This window comes from Pholis gunnellus (genome assembly GCF_910591455.1).
Source record: "Pholis gunnellus genome assembly, chromosome: 12".
Classification (NCBI taxonomy): domain Eukaryota; kingdom Metazoa; phylum Chordata; class Actinopteri; order Perciformes; family Pholidae; genus Pholis; species Pholis gunnellus.
Genome location: NC_136539.1, coordinates 10,110,717 through 10,132,892, shown reverse-complemented (window position 1 = coordinate 10,132,892; position 22,176 = coordinate 10,110,717). Strand labels below are relative to the sequence as shown.

The 22,176-nt window shown below is 38.9% G+C and overlaps 3 protein-coding genes across 5 annotated transcripts; 1 reads left to right on the top strand and 2 right to left on the bottom strand.

The window, feature by feature from the left end:
* Positions 1 to 1,307: 1,307 nt before the first annotated feature.
* LOC306704350 (uncharacterized protein) lies at positions 1,308 to 7,639 on the bottom strand. Its single transcript, XM_079170657.1, has 7 exons — positions 7,424 to 7,639; positions 3,960 to 4,054; positions 3,468 to 3,494; positions 3,323 to 3,343; positions 3,166 to 3,225; positions 3,052 to 3,081; positions 1,308 to 2,048 (listed from the first exon to the last, which is right to left on the bottom strand). Exons 1-7 carry the CDS (start codon positions 7,485 to 7,487, stop codon positions 1,962 to 1,964), a joined length of 384 nt encoding a protein of 127 aa, XP_079026783.1. The 5' UTR covers positions 7,488 to 7,639; the 3' UTR covers positions 1,308 to 1,961.
* A 2,608-nt stretch (positions 7,640 to 10,247) lies between these two features.
* On the top strand, positions 10,248 to 16,178 carry lamp1b (lysosomal associated membrane protein 1b). 2 transcript variants are annotated; one of them, XM_079170032.1, is made up of 7 exons: positions 10,248 to 10,370; positions 10,557 to 10,638; positions 12,217 to 12,416; positions 12,521 to 12,649; positions 13,364 to 13,430; positions 14,320 to 14,487; positions 14,576 to 16,178. In XM_079170032.1, exons 2-7 carry the CDS (start codon positions 10,578 to 10,580, stop codon positions 14,713 to 14,715), a joined length of 765 nt encoding a protein of 254 aa, XP_079026158.1. In that variant the 5' UTR covers positions 10,248 to 10,370; positions 10,557 to 10,577; the 3' UTR covers positions 14,716 to 16,178. The 2 variants fall into 2 exon arrangements, with proteins under 2 accessions (XP_079026158.1, XP_079026159.1); XM_079170033.1 differs by having other exon boundaries at positions 10,274 to 10,638.
* Positions 16,179 to 16,493: 315 nt separating this feature from the next.
* LOC306703720 (growth hormone-regulated TBC protein 1-A-like) lies at positions 16,494 to 21,855 on the bottom strand. Of its 2 annotated transcripts, XM_079169776.1 has the most exons (10): positions 21,794 to 21,855; positions 21,282 to 21,347; positions 21,086 to 21,175; positions 20,427 to 20,575; positions 20,181 to 20,339; positions 19,707 to 19,831; positions 19,225 to 19,321; positions 17,995 to 18,167; positions 17,718 to 17,903; positions 16,494 to 17,097 (listed from the first exon to the last, which is right to left on the bottom strand). In XM_079169776.1, the coding sequence occupies exons 3-10, from the start codon at positions 21,139 to 21,141 to the stop codon at positions 16,996 to 16,998; spliced, it is 1,047 nt and encodes a 348-aa protein (XP_079025902.1). In that variant the 5' UTR covers positions 21,142 to 21,175; positions 21,282 to 21,347; positions 21,794 to 21,855; the 3' UTR covers positions 16,494 to 16,995. The 2 variants fall into 2 exon arrangements, with proteins under 2 accessions (XP_079025902.1, XP_079025903.1); XM_079169777.1 differs by lacking the exons at positions 21,282 to 21,347; positions 21,794 to 21,855 and having other exon boundaries at positions 20,427 to 20,572; positions 21,086 to 21,244.
* Positions 21,856 to 22,176: the final 321 nt, after the last annotated feature.

Genomic DNA, 22,176 nt, shown 5'->3' with positions numbered 1-22,176 from the left:
CTGTATGTTTTGCCTGTCTTGAGCGCTGTTGGTTGTTCCCCCTCCACTCTCACTCCCACTCCCTCTCTCTCTCTCTCAAGGACTGTGGTGAATAATGCTGTTCCTGCCTCTCACAGTGTGTCCGTCTCTTCCTCGTCCTCTGTACACTGTATAGTCCAGAACATTTACCCTGTTGTCTCCAGGAATACACATCCTGCGGTCGATTTTGAATCTCACTGCTGTGTCCCTCCTCCTCCTCCTCCCTCTTCCCACCCTCTGCTCTCTCCTTTACCATCGTCTCTTCACTACAGACTCTTTATCAGCTGTGACACTATGCATCATGGTCCTTCACTCTGCATGGACTGTGTCCCTTCCGGCTCAGACCTCTGGCCGACGGGCTTCAGTGACACTTTGTTTAATGCTTTACTCCAGGTGAGGTTGTTGGACCTCACAAGCGCTATCCCAAAGCAAAAATCCAAATATTTAACTTTTGACAAATGCAGATACCAAAGATATCTCTCTGTCCTGTGTCTTTCTCTGTTTTTTCTCCCTTCCACCCTGCAGCATGTGTATTAAGAGACAAACCCAGCACTGGCTTTAGTCCTAGCCTCAGTAATTCCAAAGCTAGATGTATATTTTGGTATATTTCCGAGAAGAACTTGCGTGGAAAGCGTCCGTTTCTCGTTTGTTTGTTGTAATCTCTTTTTTCTGTCACAGCATGGAACTAATTGCAGAACTGTCTTACTCTTGGTAGGTTGAAGATATAGTATTTTTGTATGTTTTGGGATTTGTCATGTGTGTGATTATCAGTTCACAGCCTAAGTGACCATGGCTTTCAACAAGGAAAAATGAGAAAAGGAAAAAAAAAAAAAAGGAAACGCCAACCATGTACATATTTCGTCTGTGTATCTCAAAAACTGCATTCTGTAAAACATTTACTACTCGCGTGGAAAGCTTGGGCTCATCTAAAGGAATGTGTCCCCGATTTATTTCCCCTTTTCTTATTCTGCGGTCTTACGATAATTGTCTCTCCAGGACTCTTAACGTAAAGAGTCCTGGTTTCCATCGTGGACAAATCACTGAGGCACTCTGCTCCGATTTGACGACAAGGGGAAACTAAAGAACTGCCTCCAGCCATGGCGGCGTAGAACTGAAAGGTTGTGTAGGAGTTTTAAGTATGTGAATCAGGATACATAGTAGATTTTGATGCATTTGTCTGCTGTATTTTTGTTGGTTTTGTTTTTATACACATATAAAAATAATCTTTTACTGTAACTGTACAGTTCTCTTTTGTTGTAAACATCATTAAAACATTTTCCAAGTGCTTTGACATGTGCTTTGGCTTTTATTGGCATTCAGTTACACAAATGAAGCACACTGGTGATATTTTACAGCAGCCAGAAACCACAACTTTTAGCCACGCTAACGGCTTCTCACTGAGGTTCACATTTTAATTTAAAACTAAAAAGTGACGACACTTAGTTTCTGCTGTACTCTGTGTTTAGCACTAATAAGTAAATGTTAGCATGCTAATAGGCCAAAATAACACTCAAATCGAACAATGTTCCTGCTACACATCTGCATGCATTGTTAGCATTAGCATGTCAGCAACCGCTGTGCTTAGTTGCAGCAGCTTATAGTCACCAGTGTGGCTGTTAGATATGGAAATTGCAAAAAGTAAGCGTTTACAGTCTGGCAGAAGATATAACGGTAATTAATTGTCATTTTTGTAATTTCATTTATAAGATAGCAAAAAAAAGGCCCACTACAATATATCCATAAGTTCTTTGACTTCACTTATAACGACAGAGAAAAGCAGCAAATCGTCATTTTTGAAAAGCTTGATCCAGAGAACGTTTTTCATCCTTGCTTGATATATTAATATGTGATTCGTCATCAAAATATTTGCCCTATTTGGATCACTTATTCAGCTAAACGTTCCAGATCAAATTAGCAGAGCTGTCTCTGGACCATGCTGGGCTTCAGCGGGGAGACAGAGGAGGTGGAGCGGTGCCGCTGGGGATCAGGGACTCAAAGGGATCTGGATCCCTCACCACAGCTTGGGCCGACTGTAGAGGAGAGAGACAGAGTTCAAGATCTGTATTGATTAGACCAGCAACTTTACCGCTGACCAAAGTGTAAAGCGGAGGTGATGAACCATCCACATCTTGTTAACACATACTAAAATGTTCCTTTTATGAAATGTTTTATTTCATAAAAGTGTATTACATTTCTGTGTGTTAGTGGTCCTCTTCCAATATACAATACTGCAGATGACGATTAGTTTCTGCTCGTTAATAAACAGTATATTTAGTTTGTAATGAAAGCCGGCAGACATTTGACCCCCGATGAGTTGGATATGACCAAAATCAAAAGAAACATGTCTAATCTCCAGAAATAGTAAACCATTGTGCATCACAACACTTAATCAAGCGGTTTAAAGGGTGTTTTGAATTTAACTGCACAATGATCACAGTGATGAAAGATGATTATATTGTGTTATTCCAATAATCAATATCAAAGAATATCAGAGCATCTAGGTAAACATTGTAGCTTTTGGAGTTGGTCCTTGGTGACTGGATTAGTGGATATTTAGATTATTACATCTGAACATGTCTACTCAGCTTCAAGAGAAACTTGTTCAAGTCCAAATCAGGCCACAACATCATGCAGTTTAGTGTAAAGTTTCCCGTTAACAGGCTGTTTTCACCGAGGACATGTTGACATGTCACAGCGGGATAATCACAGGTGTAAGAAATAAAACTAATGATGGCTCAATTTTATTTAGCTATTTCAGTTTCAGGGTCCTGGTCCTTAATAATGAGTTCCCATTTTAATTGTTTGAGATTATTAGTGTTATTTTTACTCTATGCAGAATGATTGAATGTAATAAACATTAGGGAACTTTTGCTTAAAATGTGAGACAAAACATTTGAACTTTTGCAACTTTTTAAAGAGCCGTTTCACCCACATGTTTCCTTTGCTTTTGACCTTATTCTACAAGTGTAGACATTTTATGTTGCTTAACATTTTTGACTGTAAAAGACCATGTGAGTGAAGAAACAACCTTACCCCAGATTTGTTTTTCTTGGCAGCTTTTTTCTAGAAGAGATCAAATACAACATAATGATTGAATGCTTAGGCGCCAGAACAGGCGAGAATGTGACCTTTAAAAGTCTTACTTACGTTTACTTTTGATCGTTCAAGCTCCTGGTAAGGATCAGTATCCTTTGCTCTGTTAAGCTCCTGGAGAGGAAACGTGAAATTATGAACAACTGCTTTACAGCAGAGCAGCAGAGTTCAACATCGTCTGGTCATCAAGTGGTTTGAGAGTTCTCCTTACCTGGTAAATGCCGTTATCTTCCTGTTTAGTCAGGTGCACCAGAAAAAAAGTGAAATGCACATATTCAGCACATACACATGCACTGAATAGAAACAGTTTATACCAATCAATAAACAGTGGAGAAATGGAAAACATGGATACTTACAGGCCCTGCAACAGGTGGCATGTAAAACTACATAGAGAGGAAGAAAAAATGAAACAAGCATTTTATAAATGACTATATCTAAGTACAGGTCTGCACCTCGCTGAATTTTTAAAGTGTTTAAATCATTGATTAAACACAATAGTTTAATCAAAAATGAGTCCAATCGTATGCCTTCAAATTAGGCTGTTGATCGGACAAAAAAAATATTTAGAAGATGTTATGCTGTGCTCTGAGAAATTATAATGGGCATTTTTGTTTTACTATTTTGTGATATTGTAAAAACATTTAATCGAATATCCCAAAAATAACTATCAGATTAATTGATAAAGACAACACATGTTTACATCTGAGAAATCTAAAGTTTTAAGGTATTAAATGAATAAATCGGTTATTCAAACTCATCAATTAGCTTTCTGTCAGTTAAAATGGACTGATTGTTACTGTAACCAGTGTGGTGAACCTGAAGCCGGTGCTTCCCGTGCTGTAACTCACCTTTTCTCTGAAGAAGAGTGCCGTGGCAACAATGCAGTAAACAATCAGTATCGAGTCCAGGAAGTAGCAGACGACCGGATCGGTGAAAAAAATCCCTAAAGGAGAGAAATAGTATAGGTTTTATGTTTCATTACATTTCTGCTTGGTTTCAATATTTATATTTTGTGAGATATTTTCTCCATTAAATACATTTTCAGAGGAAATGTTTCCACTTTCGTCTGATGGATGGACCATTTGCTTTAGCTTGCAGATCCATATTTTAAAAGATAATATCAGATAAGATATATTTATCCCCGGCAGGAAAATTCCCATTACTGCAGCACAAATGCAGAGTGGAAAAGTGAGTTAAAAGAATTAAATAAATTGCATTGTAACAAGAACTTCAAACATTTTATAGTTTATAATACCTGGGATTATATTTATCCACTAATTGTACAAATATTTGCGTGATAATATGTACAAAACTCGAAAATACTTGTTTAACCTTTAGTAGAAATATGCAACTATATACTATATGCTGACTATATCATTGTGTTGTATCAATATTCATGCAAATGCATATTCATGCATTATGTAGAAACAAGTAGCTGTAGTTTATGTACACATAACATAAATGTGGGAATATATGTATGTCTAATGAATGCATACAAATCTATGTAAATATGTAAAACAAGGATTCTTATATATGATAATAAAAATAAAAATGAATATTGTGATGCACTGAATTTTACAATATAAGATACAAAACATGAATAATAATAATGTAATACATTAAAATGTGATATAATGCCATCCAATGGAATATTTCTTATTTATTAATGATATTATTATTATTTTCACTTGCAGTGGGTAAAATGTCTCTATCTACACAACTGGGTGTATATGTATGAATAACAATTTATTAACATAATAATAACAATATTTAACAGCTCACAAATATCACCGGTGTCGGGTCACACCTAAGTATCTTAAATGGAGCTCAATGAAGAAAAATGAAACACCTTCCATTGGAGTGTTTAATTTGTTCTGGTTTTATTACTTTCACTTGCTTCATGTAAAATGTTTTAAATGCAGTAAGTTTTACTTGGGACATTATTTCTGTAAATTACTGTAAGTTTGTTTCTGACTTCAGAAACAAACTATAATAGTAGGACATAAGGCCAACAATGTGTGTGTGTGTGTGTGTGTGTGTGTGTGTGTGTAAACTGTATCAAGACATACAGGATATCCATTCTGCAATATGAGATGGAAAATACCAACATGAGGCCCAACGTGAGGCATGTGTGAGAGTTGAGTAAGACCCCTGAAACAGGAAATAAGAAAGTACATATCTGCAGTTCGGTAGATCAAACGTCTTCCTCTCAGTTCGATGGGCTGCTCTGAGGTTTTAGTGAGAACTGTTTATCTCGCTGTGCGGTTGGAACAGAAGTCATGTGTTAAAGACTTCACCAGTGGTGGTGATTAATTGAAGCTATAATCTTCATCAGATCGTGATCTTCCAAAGTTGCTTCAGGATTTCTTTTAGTCTTAAATTATTTTAATACTTCAAAAAGAAAATGAACGTGGGAAGGTTAAGATGAGCAATCCGCCTGGTCAAAGTTCTCAAAATGTCACAAAAAAAGGAAATGTAATCTTATTATAAATGCTATGATACCTTTAATGAAATATTTCAACATTTTGTGAAATAAGCTAACTATGTATTCTTGATACAATTCTCATGTCTATAGGCTAAATATGGAGCTGCAGACACTGGTTAGCTTAGCTTATAGCATACAGACTGGAAACAGTGTAAACAGCGAGCATGGCTCTGTCCACATGGTAACAAAACCAGCACCTCTTAAACTCACTAATTAAAACTTGCAGGTTTTTTTAGTTCAGCCTGATATATATATATATATATATATATAGATATACTTTATCTCCAGTTGAATTTGAGAGTTGTGTTCTTGAATTATATGCTTTCTTACAGACAGTAAGCTAGATAAGTGGAGCAGATAGATGTCTGTCTGCTAAATGTGAAGCAGCCAGTTAGCTTAGCATAAAGACTGTAAACAACAAAAGGGGGAAACAGAATGCCTGACTCTTCCCACCAGCACTTCAGTTTTTGTATGAATTAAACAAATGAGATATGTTATGTAGTGAGGTGCTGGGGTGCATGTGTTACCTTTAGACAGAGCCAGCTAAACTCACAAAATGTAATTTTAAACATCAACGTGTCATTTGAGGAAACGTTTGTGATGCACATTTAAAATACTTTCATTAGCTGAAATAATTTTGTGGTCTGAATATTTTATTCAGTGTAAAACATCATATAGCTTTAATAAAGAGCTGAAACAAGCGGAAATACAACCAACATGTTCCACAGTCAGACAGGATAGAATAAGATAATCTTTCCACTGTGTGTCACGGGGTTGAGGATGTTATTTCTTGTAAATATATGATGGATTTAATCGCTCTTAATGCTAACCGCTAACCACAATGCTTTTTTTACTGGTGAACATGATAAAGTGTTTTGACATTTCTCGACATAAAGCAACATATCATCAGCGAGTAGGAATTGAGAAATGAAGCTATTCTTGTGTTCAAAAGGTCACAAGATTACAGGTAGCCTCTGCAGCTATAAGTAGTAACGTATATATATTCATTTTTTTTATGGCAGCAACCCTCCTTTACAAAATATATAGTGAGTTTTTCGGCTGAGGGAGTTTTGTTTTATCTTCACAAGTTGCTTCGGAGAACTAACAGCCGAAATTCACCTTTAGTGTTTTCACACTCTGGTGTCTAGAGGGAGATTATTTATTCATGCACGCTTTCTTTCATCATGATGAGTCTGACTGAAATGCACGACAAGACTTAAAAGTGTTTTTGGATCATTTTGAACATTTTTTTTCTCAGCCCTCCCTTACTACGACATAAAAGGGAAAGTCTGGGAAACATCAAATGCACACAAACTTCTCCTCCTGAGAACTTCTCCAGTTAAACCCAAAGGAAAGAAATGCAGTACATCTTTCTGTACTTTACGTTGACAGTGCTGGATTATAGACACATCTAGATTTATTCATAGCGACATATGATTGGATGAGTAAGAGAAATAAAATAACCAACATCCCTCTGCAGTATGTAAGAGTCAAGAGCAATAAACATAATGTTTATTGAAACGTTGTTTATTGAAATGCTCGCTATTCATAATATTTCTGAGTGAGTGAACAGGTGCATATCAAGTTATTTACAGGGTGCAGTCTGTTCTCTGTTTCAGAGAAGGCCTGTGTTACGGAAGTTAACAAAGATTTTTACAACAGGTTGTGAATACAAAACGCATTGGAGTTTAGTTTTAAACTAATTCAACATCACTCTCTTAAAAATATGACTCTTTTCTAATGCAAGCCAGGTTAGATGGATGTCCTTCATCCCATATACAAACATGTCAGCCCAAACTCAATTATAAAGTCGAGCAAGTCACTTACCATCAGAGGAAACGGGCACCAGGAGCACAAAAAGCACAAACACGCTTGTCCTCAGTGCGTCCATGACTCTCCCTCCTCGATCGATTTCTGTCTGTTCGGTAAAAAACACGCTTTTCTTTCTGTCTTTCTCTCCAGGTTGCTTCTGGTTGCTTCACTTTCAATTCTCTGTGATCAGAGGAAGTGGCTAGACTGACTACCTGCCAATGGACTGAGACGTTGGCTGTGTGAACTTCAAAGCACCGTACAACCTTCAACACCCACATTAAGTCTAACTGACTGATTCGTGTTCAACCTTTTCCCCAAATGTGACAAAATCCGTCCTTCTACACTGATCTGAACATCACATCAAACTCCTCTGACTCTGATATTCCTCTAGATTACAACAAGTTTATATGTACAATCAGCTCACAATGTATTAAATATACCCACACAGTTATTCCCCCTCTTCAACATGCAGTACAAATCAATTACTAAATTATTGTAATACACTAATGTAGTTATAAGCATTTATAAGACACCATTTAACTGTTTCCTCGTGAGTTCTGATACATTTTTAAACATTTACTATCTTTTCTGGGATGCCTTTTGTGACTGTGGCAATTGCAAAACAAATGTACTAATAAATGTTTTATAATATACTGTTCATTATGCAACATTACAGCTGTGTTATGCTGTGTTATCAAGATTGCATTACACATTCTCTTCATACACATTTTAGCTGTTGACGAAAACAAAATTAAACTCACATTAACGTCCTTATATCTGCTTACAGCTACATTATAGTGTCTTATAATTATTTTAAATATTTATAGGGGGTTAAAATTATTTCTTATCACAATAATTTGTATTACAAATGATAAAATTAGACGTTCTAGAGCTTATGTAATAGATGACAAAGTAATCTGACTTTAGGTGAATGTTGTTCCTTTACAACCCTAAACTTTTAGAGGTGCATTGCATCAGTTTTACAAGGTACTTGCAGGGATGAACAAACTTTAAAAATGCAGCATATATCGATGGCCTGTATTGAAAAATGTGGCAGAAAGACTGAACCACAGGTTATCACGTGCAGAGTAGAAATCAGATTGTGTAAGTGGTAAAGTACAAAAATGCGCCTGTTGGTGAATGATTTGAGAAATATAAAGAGTCCATCAGCAGACTGCAGAAAGATTGATTTGATATTTGCAGCCGGTTAGAGTCTGTTTAAGCAACTGTGTGTTGAAAAGGTCAAACGATAAATTGAGCCGATGATACTTAAATGTTAGTGTGTGTCTGTGTAAAGGAAGAGGTTACCAAAATGAGACCTCTGCACTTTCCAAAGAGTGGTGTCTCAAGTTGCATAATCACACTGATCTGTGACACACTCACAGAGACTATTGAACTAGAGGTAAGTGAGGTCAGGTAAAGATGCAGGGAGAAGACTTTATTTGAAACTAGCAGATAAAGGATAATGTTTGGATACACATTTATATTGTATCGCTTGTTGAATTATCAGAATTAAAAATCGTACTTAAAGGAACAGCGTGTAGCATTTAGGGGGATCTATTGACAGAAATGGAATATAAAATTAATAAAGTATGTTTTTTTTAGCGTATATTTGACAGAAAATTTAAATTTTCGTGTTTTTGTTGCCATAGAATGATGGTCCCAGTGGGCAACATTTTGGGGGGCCGAGACCCCTTGATTGACACTTCAGACCTCCTGAAAGCCTCAATGGCAACATTTTTGATGGGTCTCGAGACAATTTTCAGATGTTTCACTTGGTTGCAATATTCAACCTCACCGCTAGATGTCACCAAAACCTACACACGACACCTTTAAATAAAAATACAATGCTAAATATACAGCCGATAAAAAGTAAGAGTACCCATTCTTGAAAAGTGACACATGTGACTGACATTTAATCATGTATGACATTATTAGATTGTTAAAACTGATGCATCAGTGTGAGCAGTATTTTACTGCTGGTCGAGGTGGAGCTAGTTTTTATTTCTTCTCATATAGGCTACAGTTTGTCAATTTTGTCCCCAGATAAATCTGTTTCTGATTAATGGGTGACAAAATAAATGAAAGCAAAAATCTATTTTAATTTTCTGGACTTTGAAACTGTTACTCTTTTGTGAAATATTAGATCATTTTAGCCTACCTCTTTAGGTCTTGAACAATTATCTAAAATAACACCATGTGAGATGTTTACAGTGTTTGGCAGAGCTGCTAAAAACTACTAAACATCCGAAACGTGACAAAGAGACTCAACTGATTATTAATAGGAAGGAAAACCTTTTTGGGAGCCACTGATTTAATGTTTAGATAGATAGACAGACAGACAGACAGGGACATTTGTTCGCTACAGCAGCATTATGATACATGTAAGCAATCAAAGCAACAGTATAAAAAAAAAATATTGAGTATAAAAATGCACAATATATACAATGAAATTGAATAATATTAAATTGACTAACTAAACAGTAGTGCAAAGATTTAACAATGTTTTGTATTTCATTAGCTCACCAGATGTCTTTTTAATGAAAAATCTTTATTTGAAAGGAAATGACTGACTACTCGTCTGATGTTAAATAACTGATTTGAGTGGAGTAGAAGTACACATTTGTACAAGTACTCAAGTAATGTACCTCGAAATGATATTCTTAAGCACAGTACAGTAGGTGACAAACATCGTGTACTGTGACATCACTGGATAAAGACACGTCAGTATCGTGTTTAGACGTCATTTTATCATTTAACTCTTAAATACGTGTGTTAATGAGCAGGGCGTGTCAGCTGCTCGTCACGTGACTTCCTGGGTGTTTCTTAAAGCCTCGGTCACATGATCCAGACGTTCGTCTTCTTTCTGTAGCAGCGGTGATAAAGTGTGAGAAGGAGAGCTAAATTAAACCTCACAGCTAGCATATGCGAACACAACGAGTCTAAACTTGTCACCAGAAACGTAAGTGTGTTGTTTTTTTTCGGACAACTGTGCTTCGTCATCTCAACAAATCAGTGCGCGTGACTTTTCTTCTCTGCTTGTTGTTGTTACGCAAACGTTAGCCGCACTAGCATAACTAAGCTAGCGTTGGCTAACTGACCGCAGCTCTTGTTGTTGTGTTGCTGTGATTTAAACCCTCACGAGCAGCCGGAGACCAACCGGAGCAACATGACGCAGATCCGTGGTGTCCAGTCGTGGTGCCTGGGAGTAACGTTACACTTGATTTTAGGTGAGTATCGCTCCGGTTTTACGCTTTATCTGAACATTAATAACCACTATAACTATAACGTTACCGAAGGTCACAGATAACCCTGCACCGATAACAGATAACACAGATAACGCCTGCACCGGTAGTATGAAAGCGACATTTCCTGTGTTTTCTGGCGATTTAATCTGTTGTGACTCCACTTGAATGTAGGTTATTGTAGCAGTTGGCATGTCAGACATGCACGCGTTTAACTTGTGGGTTTGGTTTGGGGTTGCTTGGCCATGAACATGCTGCCCTCACCTGTCTCTCCGCGTAATTTAGCGTCAAACTGAGGCTCCTCAGAGGAAACTGCTCACTTTCCTCCATCTCTACCTGTCCTAGTGGGAGAGACCAGGGGGAGGAATGAAGTAGTTGTTGGAATGTCATACATCCATACAACTCAAGTAATGTATCTAAATACAATGTTGAGGTAACTCTACTTTACATAAGTATTTTAAAGACTAGTCTTAAGATGTATACAACTATATGTTGTGTTTACTCTGATTTGAGTAGTAACTTGTGTCTGTTTTTACATACAAAAGTTAAATTACCTCTATTGATTATTATAAATAACATCTACTTCTTCTCCCTCGTTGAAACCTCCAGAATCTATGAATAAGTATTGTTCACATCAACAGTTTAACTGTTGGACACACAATATCACTGACAAATGTGTTCTCTGTGTATGTGAGCTGGAGGTTCAAGTTTCCAAATCATTCTGGTGTAAGTTGCATATTGGACCATTAATTGACCTCAGAAATTCGAAAACTCAGAGTTAAGGTGATTACAGGGAAAGCTTCAGGAGATGAAGGTGAACATTCTTCTAGTATCAAACTCTGCACACGTTCTGCTCAGTGACACAAACACTCAAGTGACGTACAATAAGGAAAACTCGTCTCTGAGTGGAGGGGGGTCTTTATACTTCCTTTAGATTTTTGTGGCAAATATTGTACTTGATAAAAGTTGTAACTATTAGTTGATTGACAGAAAGAAATCAGCATAATCAGTGTTGGTGTGTACCATTTATCGCTGTTGGCTCTCAGATAAAGGATCACTGGTTTAATATGCTTCCTGTCACTTGTGTGCGTGTTTGATAAGGAAGCAGTAAGCCATAGTCGGGTGATAATAAAGCACCAAAAAACCCCACCAGGCACGCACTTTTTTTTCCAGATCAAAATCAAGCTTTTGTTTTTAGATGTCACTGCAAGCCTCAAAGCTCTGGTGTCAGATATAACATGACTTGCTAGAATATTTTTACACTTATGTTAATGAATAGTTCAGGATCTGAATACTTGTTTTACCTGATTTAAGGTAATCTCATTTTAACTTAACCAGATCTAGAGTAAATGAATGGACATTTTTAGATACAAATGGAAAGAAAAAATCTTAATGTTGAATTAAAACGTCTTCACTTCTGTAGTGAGAACAAAACCTGATGTGCCTAAACCATTTACTTTGACGATTCAGAAGTTCACTTTTGTTGGTTAAACTGGTATTGATTTAACAGTGACCACCTTGCATCTCTGTGATACTAGACTCACAACTGAACACTTTTTGCAGCTGCCGTCCTGCACCAGGGTTTAGCTACAGTAGCCCCGCCCACAACTGCCCAAACCACCACCACCGCTGCGCCGCACAAAGACCCCGGCAGACCCGAGAAAGGAAACTACGTGGTCACCAGAAGCAACGGCACTGCCTGTTTACTGGCATCCATGGGTCTCCAGCTCAACATCACCTTCAACTCCGTCTCCCAAAATAAGGTGCCTAAATATAAACTCCCAGTTGCCTGAATTCAGTTGGCGCTATAAATACAGACTCATTAACAAGTTTGAAATGCTAAACGTTAGCTCCTCTTGGTTTACAGATGGTGCAGGAGGTTGTGAACCTTCAGCCCAACATGACGAAGCCCTCTGGATCATGTGACTTGGACAGAGCCGCCCTGCTGCTCACGACGGATGCAGAGAAGACCAACCTCACCTTCATCTTCACTCTGGTAAGTTACTGTGCTTCTTTCTCATTTCCTTATTTTGTGCCTCCTCGATTCCGCCGATCTTGGCGCATTCCTAAAATGCATCTCGAGGAGGCTTGTCGGAGGAGCTATGAGCGAGGAATCACCGGTGTATCCTTTGCAAAGTGTTTTCGGCAAATGTAAACAAACAAGAGGCGTGACACACACAGCTGTAGTGATCTCAAACCATGGCTGGACTCTACAAATGCAACACTTCCTTTTTGTGATCATAAATCGTATTTAAGATGCTCGGATGCGCCATTCATCTGATATTTGTTTTTATTCTGAATGTAGCTTCATCCAAATCAACTGCTATAATCCTGACGTGATGTTTACAGGTGCAAAAAGCTACGACGTGAAATGATTATGTCAATAATAATAACATATAATAATATTATTAATATTAACAACTAATTTATTGTAGTTCATATAGACAGGACTGTTTGTGTGTATATAAGATATGTCACTCTTAATTTGTACAGTGCTTTTCATACAAACATGTTTAGTTTAAAATGACGGTCCGAGGCGAGGATGTCTCATTTGTTAAAACTGTTTCCTCGCCTCCTCTAGTCTCTCCCTCGCCTCCTCCGCTCCCCCCTTCGTGCACTTCATGAAGTTGCCTCTAGGTGGCAGCTGGAGCTCGCGGTAACCTCGCTTTACTGCAACGTAACTGACTGACGTCTTGCTGTTTCTCTCCAGAATACCACGTCCAAAAAGTACCACCTGAGTGAAGTGTCTCTGTCAGCAGACTGGCCTGACATGAAAGGTGAGTGCGTTTGACCTGCCGGTTTCTATGGTAACTACCCTTTTTAATCAGGTTGAATGAGCGAGTGTCCAACTGATCCTGTGATGCTCCCCAGTGTTTGTAGTGTAATCTGTGTTTTTATTGTTTGCCACCACACATACCCACTCTACCGTGTCGCTCTATAACTGACTGACTTATTTAGAGAGTGAAGGCTCTCTTGACACTGTAGTTAGTAAATACAAAGGAAGCTCTTTACATGCCCTCATGTTTCAAATTACTTTTATTTTTTAGTGCCTTTCAGGAAACAAGAGGTGTAACATTGTCACTGTTTTAACCCCTAAGCTACAGGGTTGTGTGTTGATGAATATTTAAATTGACTTCACTAGGTGACTATTGCGTTTAACTGAGCAAACCACTAATTGATAGTGTGGGCATGTAAACGAGCACAACACGGCTTTCAGAGGCTGCTAAATGTTTAGTTCCTGTTCTAATACACATCATGAAATGGGAAACACTCCAACTCTTCCTCAGTCTTTAGTCTCCTGCTGTAGTACTTTGTTCTGTCTGTAAACATTAACATTTTGCTCGCAACATGAATTCATTCTCTTATTGGTTATGCTAATTAGCTGGAGTATTGCATTGCTCTGTTTTCAATGAGCTCTTTCGTAGTGATTATTTTTAATGGATACATTTGCTGTTGAGATCATGATGCCTTGAACAAAGCAGCTGCCTTTAAATTCTCCATGCAGTGTGGTGAAATCTTGATTTAATCCTGTCTACCAGCATCCTTCTCTAAAGTTTTATCTTCATCCATTTAAATCTGTTCTCTTCTCATTTTGTACCTCGTCTGTGTTACTGTTACGTGACTCCTCCCCCTGTAATCACTCCCCTGCTCTGTCCTCTGCTACAGTACCTCTATTGGTCAATAACGGCAGTCTGGACTACCTGCGGGGCACCTTTGGGTTCTCGTACATGTGCCATGAGGAGCAAATTCTGAGTGTGGCCCAGGATTTCTCCATCAACACCTTCCAGTTGCAGGTGCAGCCCTTCAACGTCACCGGAGATCAGTTTGGAGCAGGTAAACGTGCCGGTCTAGTAGAATTGATAGAAGGTGAATCTGCCGTCTCTCTTTTAATTTGTCCCCTCTGGTGTTTTCGCTCCCTCAGCTGAGGAATGCCAGTTGGATGAAGATGACATGCTGATCCCCATCATAGTCGGCGCCGCTTTAGCCGGTCTCGTCCTCATCGTGCTGTTGGCTTACCTCATCGGTAGGAAGAGGAGCCACGCTGGCTACCAGACCATCTGAGGTCACTCGTGTTCCCAGAGGCCAGAGCGTGCTATCCTTAAGATTAACCACTGTTTTATGAGACTTGACACTCCACCCTGTCCCCCCCCCTCCCCCTATCCCGTCATCCTCCCTGCATCTGTGTGTGTGCGCTGTTCTTTGCCCTCATCAGTAACACTAGTCATTATCACTTTGTGGAGGTTGATGTGCTCTTTCTGAATGGATGGAAAAACTACGTGAGGCAGGGGATGGATGTTGAGCAGAGGGTCCATGAGAGTTCTCACATTGTGTTGTACTATTTATGATTTCTGTGACAGGAATTTTGAGGGAAAAGCTACTGTAGCTGTTCAGCTGCCTTGGGGCGACCATTTTCTTTTTTTTTGGTGGTCTTCCCTGAAATGAGGTTTGTTTATAAAGGGAATATTTTTGGCTGTAACTTAATCCACTTAAGACTTTTTTTTTTTTTTTTTTTTTTTTGATTATGGCAACTCAACATTTAGCCCAAGTTTGTAGATTTGATGTTAACATACTAAAATCACAGTAACTTGATCTTAAAAAGGACACGTGGAGTAGTTGAGATGCATTTTTGAATTTATTTTGTTACTTGGATTACTGATAAGATGTCCCGTTAGTTCCCTCTTAAAGGTACACAACTCATTTTGTATGGAGACTGCACAAGAAAACGTTTTCAGCTTTGTATGACAATAGGGTTTTCTTTTGGACTTGATTTTAAAGAATAATTTAACATTTTGTGAAATGGGCACATTCGTTCTCTTGCTGAGTTGGATGAGAAGATCAATACCACTCTTAAGCTATAGTCAGCTGACTGCTATTGACTGTCTCCTGGCTGTATTTTCAGACATGAGTGGCTTGAATCTTATCTAACTCTGGGCACAAATGTGGATTTCCCAAAATGTCAAACTATTTGATTAGTGATGGTAGCCACTGTTTTGGAGTCTGTCTGTTACAATGTTTCCACAAAACAGGAGTTTCAATCAAACAATCTGAAAAACACTTCAGTTTGCTTTGGTGGATGAAAAAAAAGCTCAGGACATCACTGTACGAGTGTAATAATCTGGAAGTGTTTAAATCCACTTCTTTTCCTGAATATGGCCCCACTTGGGATTTTGTCTTGCTGAAGGGGAAGAAGTTGCACTAAAGTTATCTCATATGGCCCCCTGTAAGGACTGAAGTGGCCAAAATAATATGGTCAGTGCCTTCCCAGCTGTAACATAGATGGGATTAAAGTAAAGCCAATACCATAGAGGTACTCACTCACTGACACTGTGCTGCCATGCCTGGGACGCTGTCTGTGTCTCGCATTGCCTTCATGTACTGTTACTACCATATGTTTGATATTGTAGCAGAAAGTGCAGATGTTTTATGTTTTTATCCTCTGTGATCTAAATGTCCATGTAGTGATTTTAATTGATTAGTTTGAGCTGTTTTCTAAAGGCGAGGTCAATAAAAGTGAATGAACGAGACTTTGACTGTTTGTTTTGCCTTCACACGGTTCATCAGCTGTCAAACGTGTTCCTGCTTTGTTTGGACGTCGTAGAAGTATAGGTACACTTATTTTAGAATAATTGTGATATTGAATTCTGGAAATGCATTGTAAATTCAGATTTATTCATGTATCAAATACTTAATTACATTAATATAGAATAAATGTACACTTATTTTTGACGGGTTTTTACGTCATCCAGATGTAAATCACTTTTTAATTTAATGACTGAAAGCAAAGCCAGCGGGATTCTAAACTATTTTATTACTGTGTAGTTTTATCACATCTTGGCTCATCAGTTTGTCTGTAAAAGCAGCGTGAGGGAAGATTCTCCAAAGATGTTTGACTGTTACATTCTGGGTGCCTGGGGACGATGGTAACATTGAAATCACTACTTCCCTTTCCCCCTTTTTTTTTTTTGGTAGGTGCAGTTTTGAGGTAGATTAGACCAAAATATTACGTTCCTGTAAACGATAAAAAGTGAAACACAAAGTTAGAACTTCTGATTTTACTTGAGAAAGATAAATGGAAGGTTTGAACAGTTTCCCTGCGACATATATTGATTCACATTTTTCCCCTCCATAAAATACAGATAAAACTGAATTTATAAACTAATTTATTCACTCCCATATTACAAAGTAATACTTCTATAGTACATGTCCTAGAAATGTGGCAGATTTAAATACATTTGACAAAGTATCAGGTTTAATGATCTTTATAGCAGCTGACATTTTCTGCAGAACATGAGACAATGAGCAAAAGTTTTAGAAATCCAGTCAAATGGTGGATCCAAAACGTTATGGCCTTCCAGATTCTTCCTCCAGTATTCGTTGTCTACATTTCTCTCTGAGTTTATCAATCGTTGCCATCGACAGGATCCCAGGTTCTGTAAAGATTTTCTGTAAACAGAGTTTGAGAGAATGTCACCAAACTGATGACGGTTCAGGATTATCCCTCTTAAGACATTTACACAGCTACACGCCAAGCTAGAACACCGAATAAGCTTCACGTAAACGCCTCATCCATAATAAACTGGCTCTTTATAAACAAGGATTTCCATTCCAGGAGTGGGTTGAATCTGTCATAATCAGTATATTCAAATCCTTATACTTTTGGTAAATCTATTGCAAACTGTCATGTTTTCATGGAAAGATGCTCCACTCTTCTGTTAAGGAGCATTTTCTATCACTGTATTTTGACATTTTAGGAAAAAAACTATCAGTCAATGAATTATCAAGTTTATCGATTTAATAACCTTAATAACGAGTAATCCTTTCAGTAATTTTTCAAAGAAAAAATGACAAATGCGTTGATTCCGGCCTATAAAATGTAGATTCCTTGCTTTTTGTCTTGATATGATAGTAAACTGTATATATTTGGGTTTACATTATGAAGTATCTGGCTGAAGAATCTATAATGAAAAAACAATCATCAGTTGCAGCCCTACGGTGCTTAATGCAGGTTGACCTTTTGCAAAGGTTTGACCTTTTGCAAAGGTTGCTTCCCTTTCTCCCCGCACCTGCATGAAGGTGTGGCAGTCCAGAGTGAAAGCTCCACAGGTGATTTGTTTGAAGCACTCGCACACGTCCGTCAAAGAGCGAGCTCTAAGGATCTCCGGCTGGTGGTGAATAATAACAGTCAGAGCAGCACGGAAAAGAACCTTGGAGCCCTCGTAGAAAAGACAATCCCAAACTCGCAAAACTGTCTGCAAGAAACAAGAAACAAAATAGATGTCTGTTAAACATCACCATGAACTCCTCCCTTGTCTCTACCATTAAACCCCAACTTTTCCACACCTCTATGGGGAGTATGTCAATGTAGAGGCAGATGAACCAACGTGACACCACCAGTGTCCATATGCCGGGATACTGGGCCATGAGCTGTCCTACTGCGGGAGCTTTAGCCTTCACCAGCTCCCCGAGAACCTCCTGGTCCGTCTTCAGGCCCATCATGGCCGGGCTGTAGAAGTCTACAATATCCACAAAGTAGATGAGTTTATGAGTGCAGTAGTGATACTTGCTGTGAACTCTAAGATCACATCTAAATGTTTCATATTGCTGTGTTTGTCCAGAACTTTTTGCAAGAATAAAGTTTCCATGCGGAGTGCCAGAAGGCTTCAACATGTGTCCACTAGTCTTTTATAATACAACTAGAGTCTTCATGAGCAAGCACAATTCATTTGCATTGTTATGCACAACTCTATATAGTCATTATTCCAAATATTGTAGCTACCTTAACTACCGTCCTTAATATTTATTTATGGCATCAATGACCCAAACTCTGCTCCAAGTGGATCATAATAGAACACAGCTATTGGTTCAAAGAAGTAACAAAAGGAGCACTTTACAGCAAAAGCATTACATTTGAATGATGAGTGATTTAGCTGAGATACGATCTTTCTTCCCCTTATAAACAGGAAGGTATGAAAACCTTTGTTGCAGGTGGGTTGAATGACTGCATTGCACGGCTCTCGGTTCTGCCTAAAAGTGCTCGCGTTCAGTATATGCTGCTGCCTCAGCTTTAATTGGAGCGATGCAAAAGAACGCATCACTGCTCATCATGCTGCCAAATTATGCCTCTGGGTGAGCCCATAAACTTGCTTACCCTCTGCAACTGTGCAATGCTGCATTATGTTGTCGTACATATTTTATATTTTAGTATATTTGCATTTTTTCAATGTCTAAGTCTTTGTTTTATTGCTTTATTTGACCTTTTTTTCGATAGTTTTGATTGAATAAAGGCCCTGCACCACCTTGGTTCAACACAGCTGTTTTCACTTACATTGTCTCTTCTCAGGACTTTGCTTGACATCTCCCTCATGTTCTGTTGCAGCTGTGAGTGCCGGACAACACACACCTATACCATTTTTATTGGTCACAAGGTGACTTTGGTTACCTTGTAATTCCAGAGACACGTCCGCCTTCAACCTGAGCAGACCTCTAATCAGACAGACTAATAAAGAAACACCTGTATGGGAGTGCAGGGCCCTTAATTGTGTGTGTGAGCACTTAAAAAGAGCAAACTACCTGGGAGCATTCTGCCCAACAATGCATCCATGAGCCAGAAGGACTTCTCTTCATCTTTGGTGATGATCATGAGGTAGCCTGCAATGAAGTTCATGCCCTGACATGAACAGAGACAGCGGTGATCTAACTGTGAGCCTACTGGCAAATACATGACAGAATATATCCAACAACATATTTCTAAAAGTTGAATTAAGGATGTGAGTTTGTGATGACATACTTGCATGTCTGGGAAAACGTGTATCTGTACACCTTTCACTTTTACAATAACACTCATTGACATCCTCTGCATTTATTTGGTCCAAAGAGGTTGTAAAATATGACTTTGAATTTAAATTAAATGTTTAGGTTTGCTGTACAGGACTCTCACAGGGAATAGTGAATATTGACCCTTCACATGTATTTAAATAAGGGACTAGCCAGTCCTGTTCTTTAAGCAAACAGATGTTGTGTTAAGGGTGGGGAAAATAAAGTGTCTTGTTCACCTGACAGTATCCCACTTCCGCATTATGGTGTCCGTAGGCCAGCAGCACGTTGTACAGAGCCCTCTGCAGGCTCGGTTCTGCTCTGCTTTGGAAGAGGACGTTGTCAGGAAAGGTCCTATGCATGTCTGCCAAAAAGGACAAGACAAGAATTGTTCTACGATGATATGAACCTGTGTGTCGATACAAGTTGAGCTGTGAATGTGGATTGTAGTGGGGGCGGGGAGACGGGATGAGGCCTTTTTTTTCACAGCAGACGTCCTGACTTTTCATGGCAGGAAACTTACAGCTGCTACTAATAACATGCACGATGACTCTGTTGCATTCAAGTGTCTCCGTACTGACAGGGACAGTGTGACGGTGAGCCAGCATGCACAACACCAGGACCCTGAAACTGAAGCAGCTGAATGGAACTTAGTCATCATTAATTTGACTTGTTGACAAAATGTCGTCTGTGTAAAACGCCCGTTGTTGCACCTGTATGAATGGTCTCCATCAGCTTGGTGTCGTGCTCCATGGCCAGCAGAGACTGGTAATGACCCGGGTTGCTCTCCAGTCGGTCCTGGGCACCGCTGGCTGCCATCCAAATCCTGGCACGGTGCTCATTGGGCACGCCTTTACGCACGTACCTTTTCACTTCCAGAACAGATTTTATAATTAACAACACATAACCAGAGAGCGCCACAAAGGCACCAGGAACTACGGTATGTGTGCTGCTTGTACCTGTCAAGTTCTTCTCAACATGTGGTTTCTCCTGAAGGAGCTTGGACCATCTCATGGACCTCCTGTTGAGGACGGCCACATACTCATTCATCATCTCCTTGTAGGGTTCGAAATCGTGGCGTCTCTCGAAGCCATAGGGGTCGATCCTGCTGAGGCAGATCCACACAGTCCAGTACCAATGTACAAATGAATGACTACTATTCACAAAGCACAACTGTGAAGAAGCAGCTGACAGCTGGGGTCACTCTCCTCCCCACCCTTCTCTCCCGCTCCTATTCCCTGATGACAGACACTACAACAGACTCCAAGGGGTTGGGTTTCTGTTGTGGGGAGATCAAATGCCCCAGCTGGATGAATACTCCGTTTTAAATTACTTTGAAGTGAGATTAGTGGCAAGGAGCAACATTCAAGCTGAACAAAAATGACCTCAGAAAATGTATTTTCCACAAAACAACTCTTCGCTATGATATTTTGCTGAGTTTGGTAGTTGGCTTTAATATAAAGCTTTACATGTTTAAGTAACACAAAACGTGCAAATACAAAGAGTTGACGAGGAAAGAAGCTGACGTAAATAACTGACAGTCAAGACTACATTTAACAAGCGTTACTAAAAGAAAGACATACAGTCAGAGTGAACACCACATCAACACGAAGCTCACCTTTCACTGGCATTATTACAGGTAAGAGGTTCAGAAGTCTTTCCTTTCATTTCCATTGTGTGTTGTGCTGCAGGTAGTAGTCCACCGAGGCTATAAACAACCGGCACAGAGGAGGTTATTTCATTTTGTTTCCTTGGAAAAGATCTGGCTGCTGTCAAGGTAAATAACAAAGCGGTCTGAGTTTCAAATGACTCACCTTACAGACTTCTCTGAGAGGAGGGGCTAGTTGAAACAACACCCAGGTAGGATCCACAGGTGAGGGCTTCATTTGCATGCAAAACAATCGGAGGAACAGAAACAGTGATGTTTGATTGTATGTCCCCTTGCATATTACTGTCCATGATTTATGTAGATGGTGAAACATTATTTCCTTGTCAGGATTTTAGAAACAGAGTACACATCCCTCCCTCCTCACTTCAGTCCCACTTGAGAAATATGTAACTATTAAAAAAATAGCTATTTGTTCAGCAGATTAAACATATTTTCTGTACGTTTCATCTCACGTGATCTAAATGGTATTTGAAACCTGTCTCCACATTGTCAGGAATAATATCAAAAAGAAGACTAAATCCATTTTATAATTCTTATTTAAATGCGTTTAAAGTGACTATAATCAATATTTTCATATCAATGTTTTTGCTGCCCCCAAGTGGCTGAAGATTCCCCCCCCCCCCCTAAAAACATTGAAACTGTAGAATATAAACTTACTGTCAGATAGTTTTATTCACCAAATTGCCAGAGAGGATACCGAGGACATGCTTTAGTTGTCCATAAAGGATATGGCCACATGTTTCATGTTTGTCTGAGAACAATAATAAAGAGCTGATATGTACACTGAAACAGGTTTAGCTCGTTGTAATTATTCCCTCTGTTCACACTGGCCATTAAAAAAAACCTGGCTAATGCGCTTCTAGTGCAACAGAAGACTTTGTTTTTAAGACTCAAGAAAAAATATTCTTTAAATGGAAGCTGCAGTTCTCCCTGTTTCATTTTCATTTCATACAACATAAAATCTGTATTTTTTTGTGCCTTCGTTTGGTGGCAAAAATGGAGATTAAAAGAAACTAAAAAAAGAAAAAACAAACAAAGGT

Excerpts from the sequence above, each read along its gene's own strand:
- LOC306704350 (XM_079170657.1), bottom strand. The coding sequence starts at position 7,487 with ATGGACGCACTGAGGACAAGCGTGTTTGTGCTTTTTGTGCTCCTGGTG. Across the intron at positions 4,055-7,423 it reads GGTGCCCGTTTCCTCTGATG|GGATTTTTTTCACCGATCCG; the intron begins GTAAGTGACTTG and ends TCTCTCCTTTAG. Across the intron at positions 3,344-3,467 it reads TGCCACCTGTTGCAGGGCCT|GAAGATAACGGCATTTACCA; the intron begins GTAAGTATCCAT and ends CTGACTAAACAG.
- lamp1b (XM_079170032.1), top strand. The coding sequence starts at position 10,578 with ATGACGCAGATCCGTGGTGTCCAGTCGTGGTGCCTGGGAGTAACGTTA. Across the intron at positions 12,417-12,520 it reads ACTCCGTCTCCCAAAATAAG|ATGGTGCAGGAGGTTGTGAA; the intron begins GTGCCTAAATAT and ends CTTGGTTTACAG. Across the intron at positions 13,431-14,319 it reads AGACTGGCCTGACATGAAAG|TACCTCTATTGGTCAATAAC; the intron begins GTGAGTGCGTTT and ends CCTCTGCTACAG.
- LOC306703720 (XM_079169776.1), bottom strand. The coding sequence starts at position 21,141 with ATGGAAATGAAAGGAAAGACTTCTGAACCTCTTACCTGTAATAATGCC. Across the intron at positions 20,340-20,426 it reads TGTTGAGAAGAACTTGACAG|TGAAAAGGTACGTGCGTAAA; the intron begins GTACAAGCAGCA and ends CTGTTCTGGAAG. Across the intron at positions 17,904-17,994 it reads TTGACATACTCCCCATAGAG|ACAGTTTTGCGAGTTTGGGA; the intron begins GTGTGGAAAAGT and ends TGTTTCTTGCAG.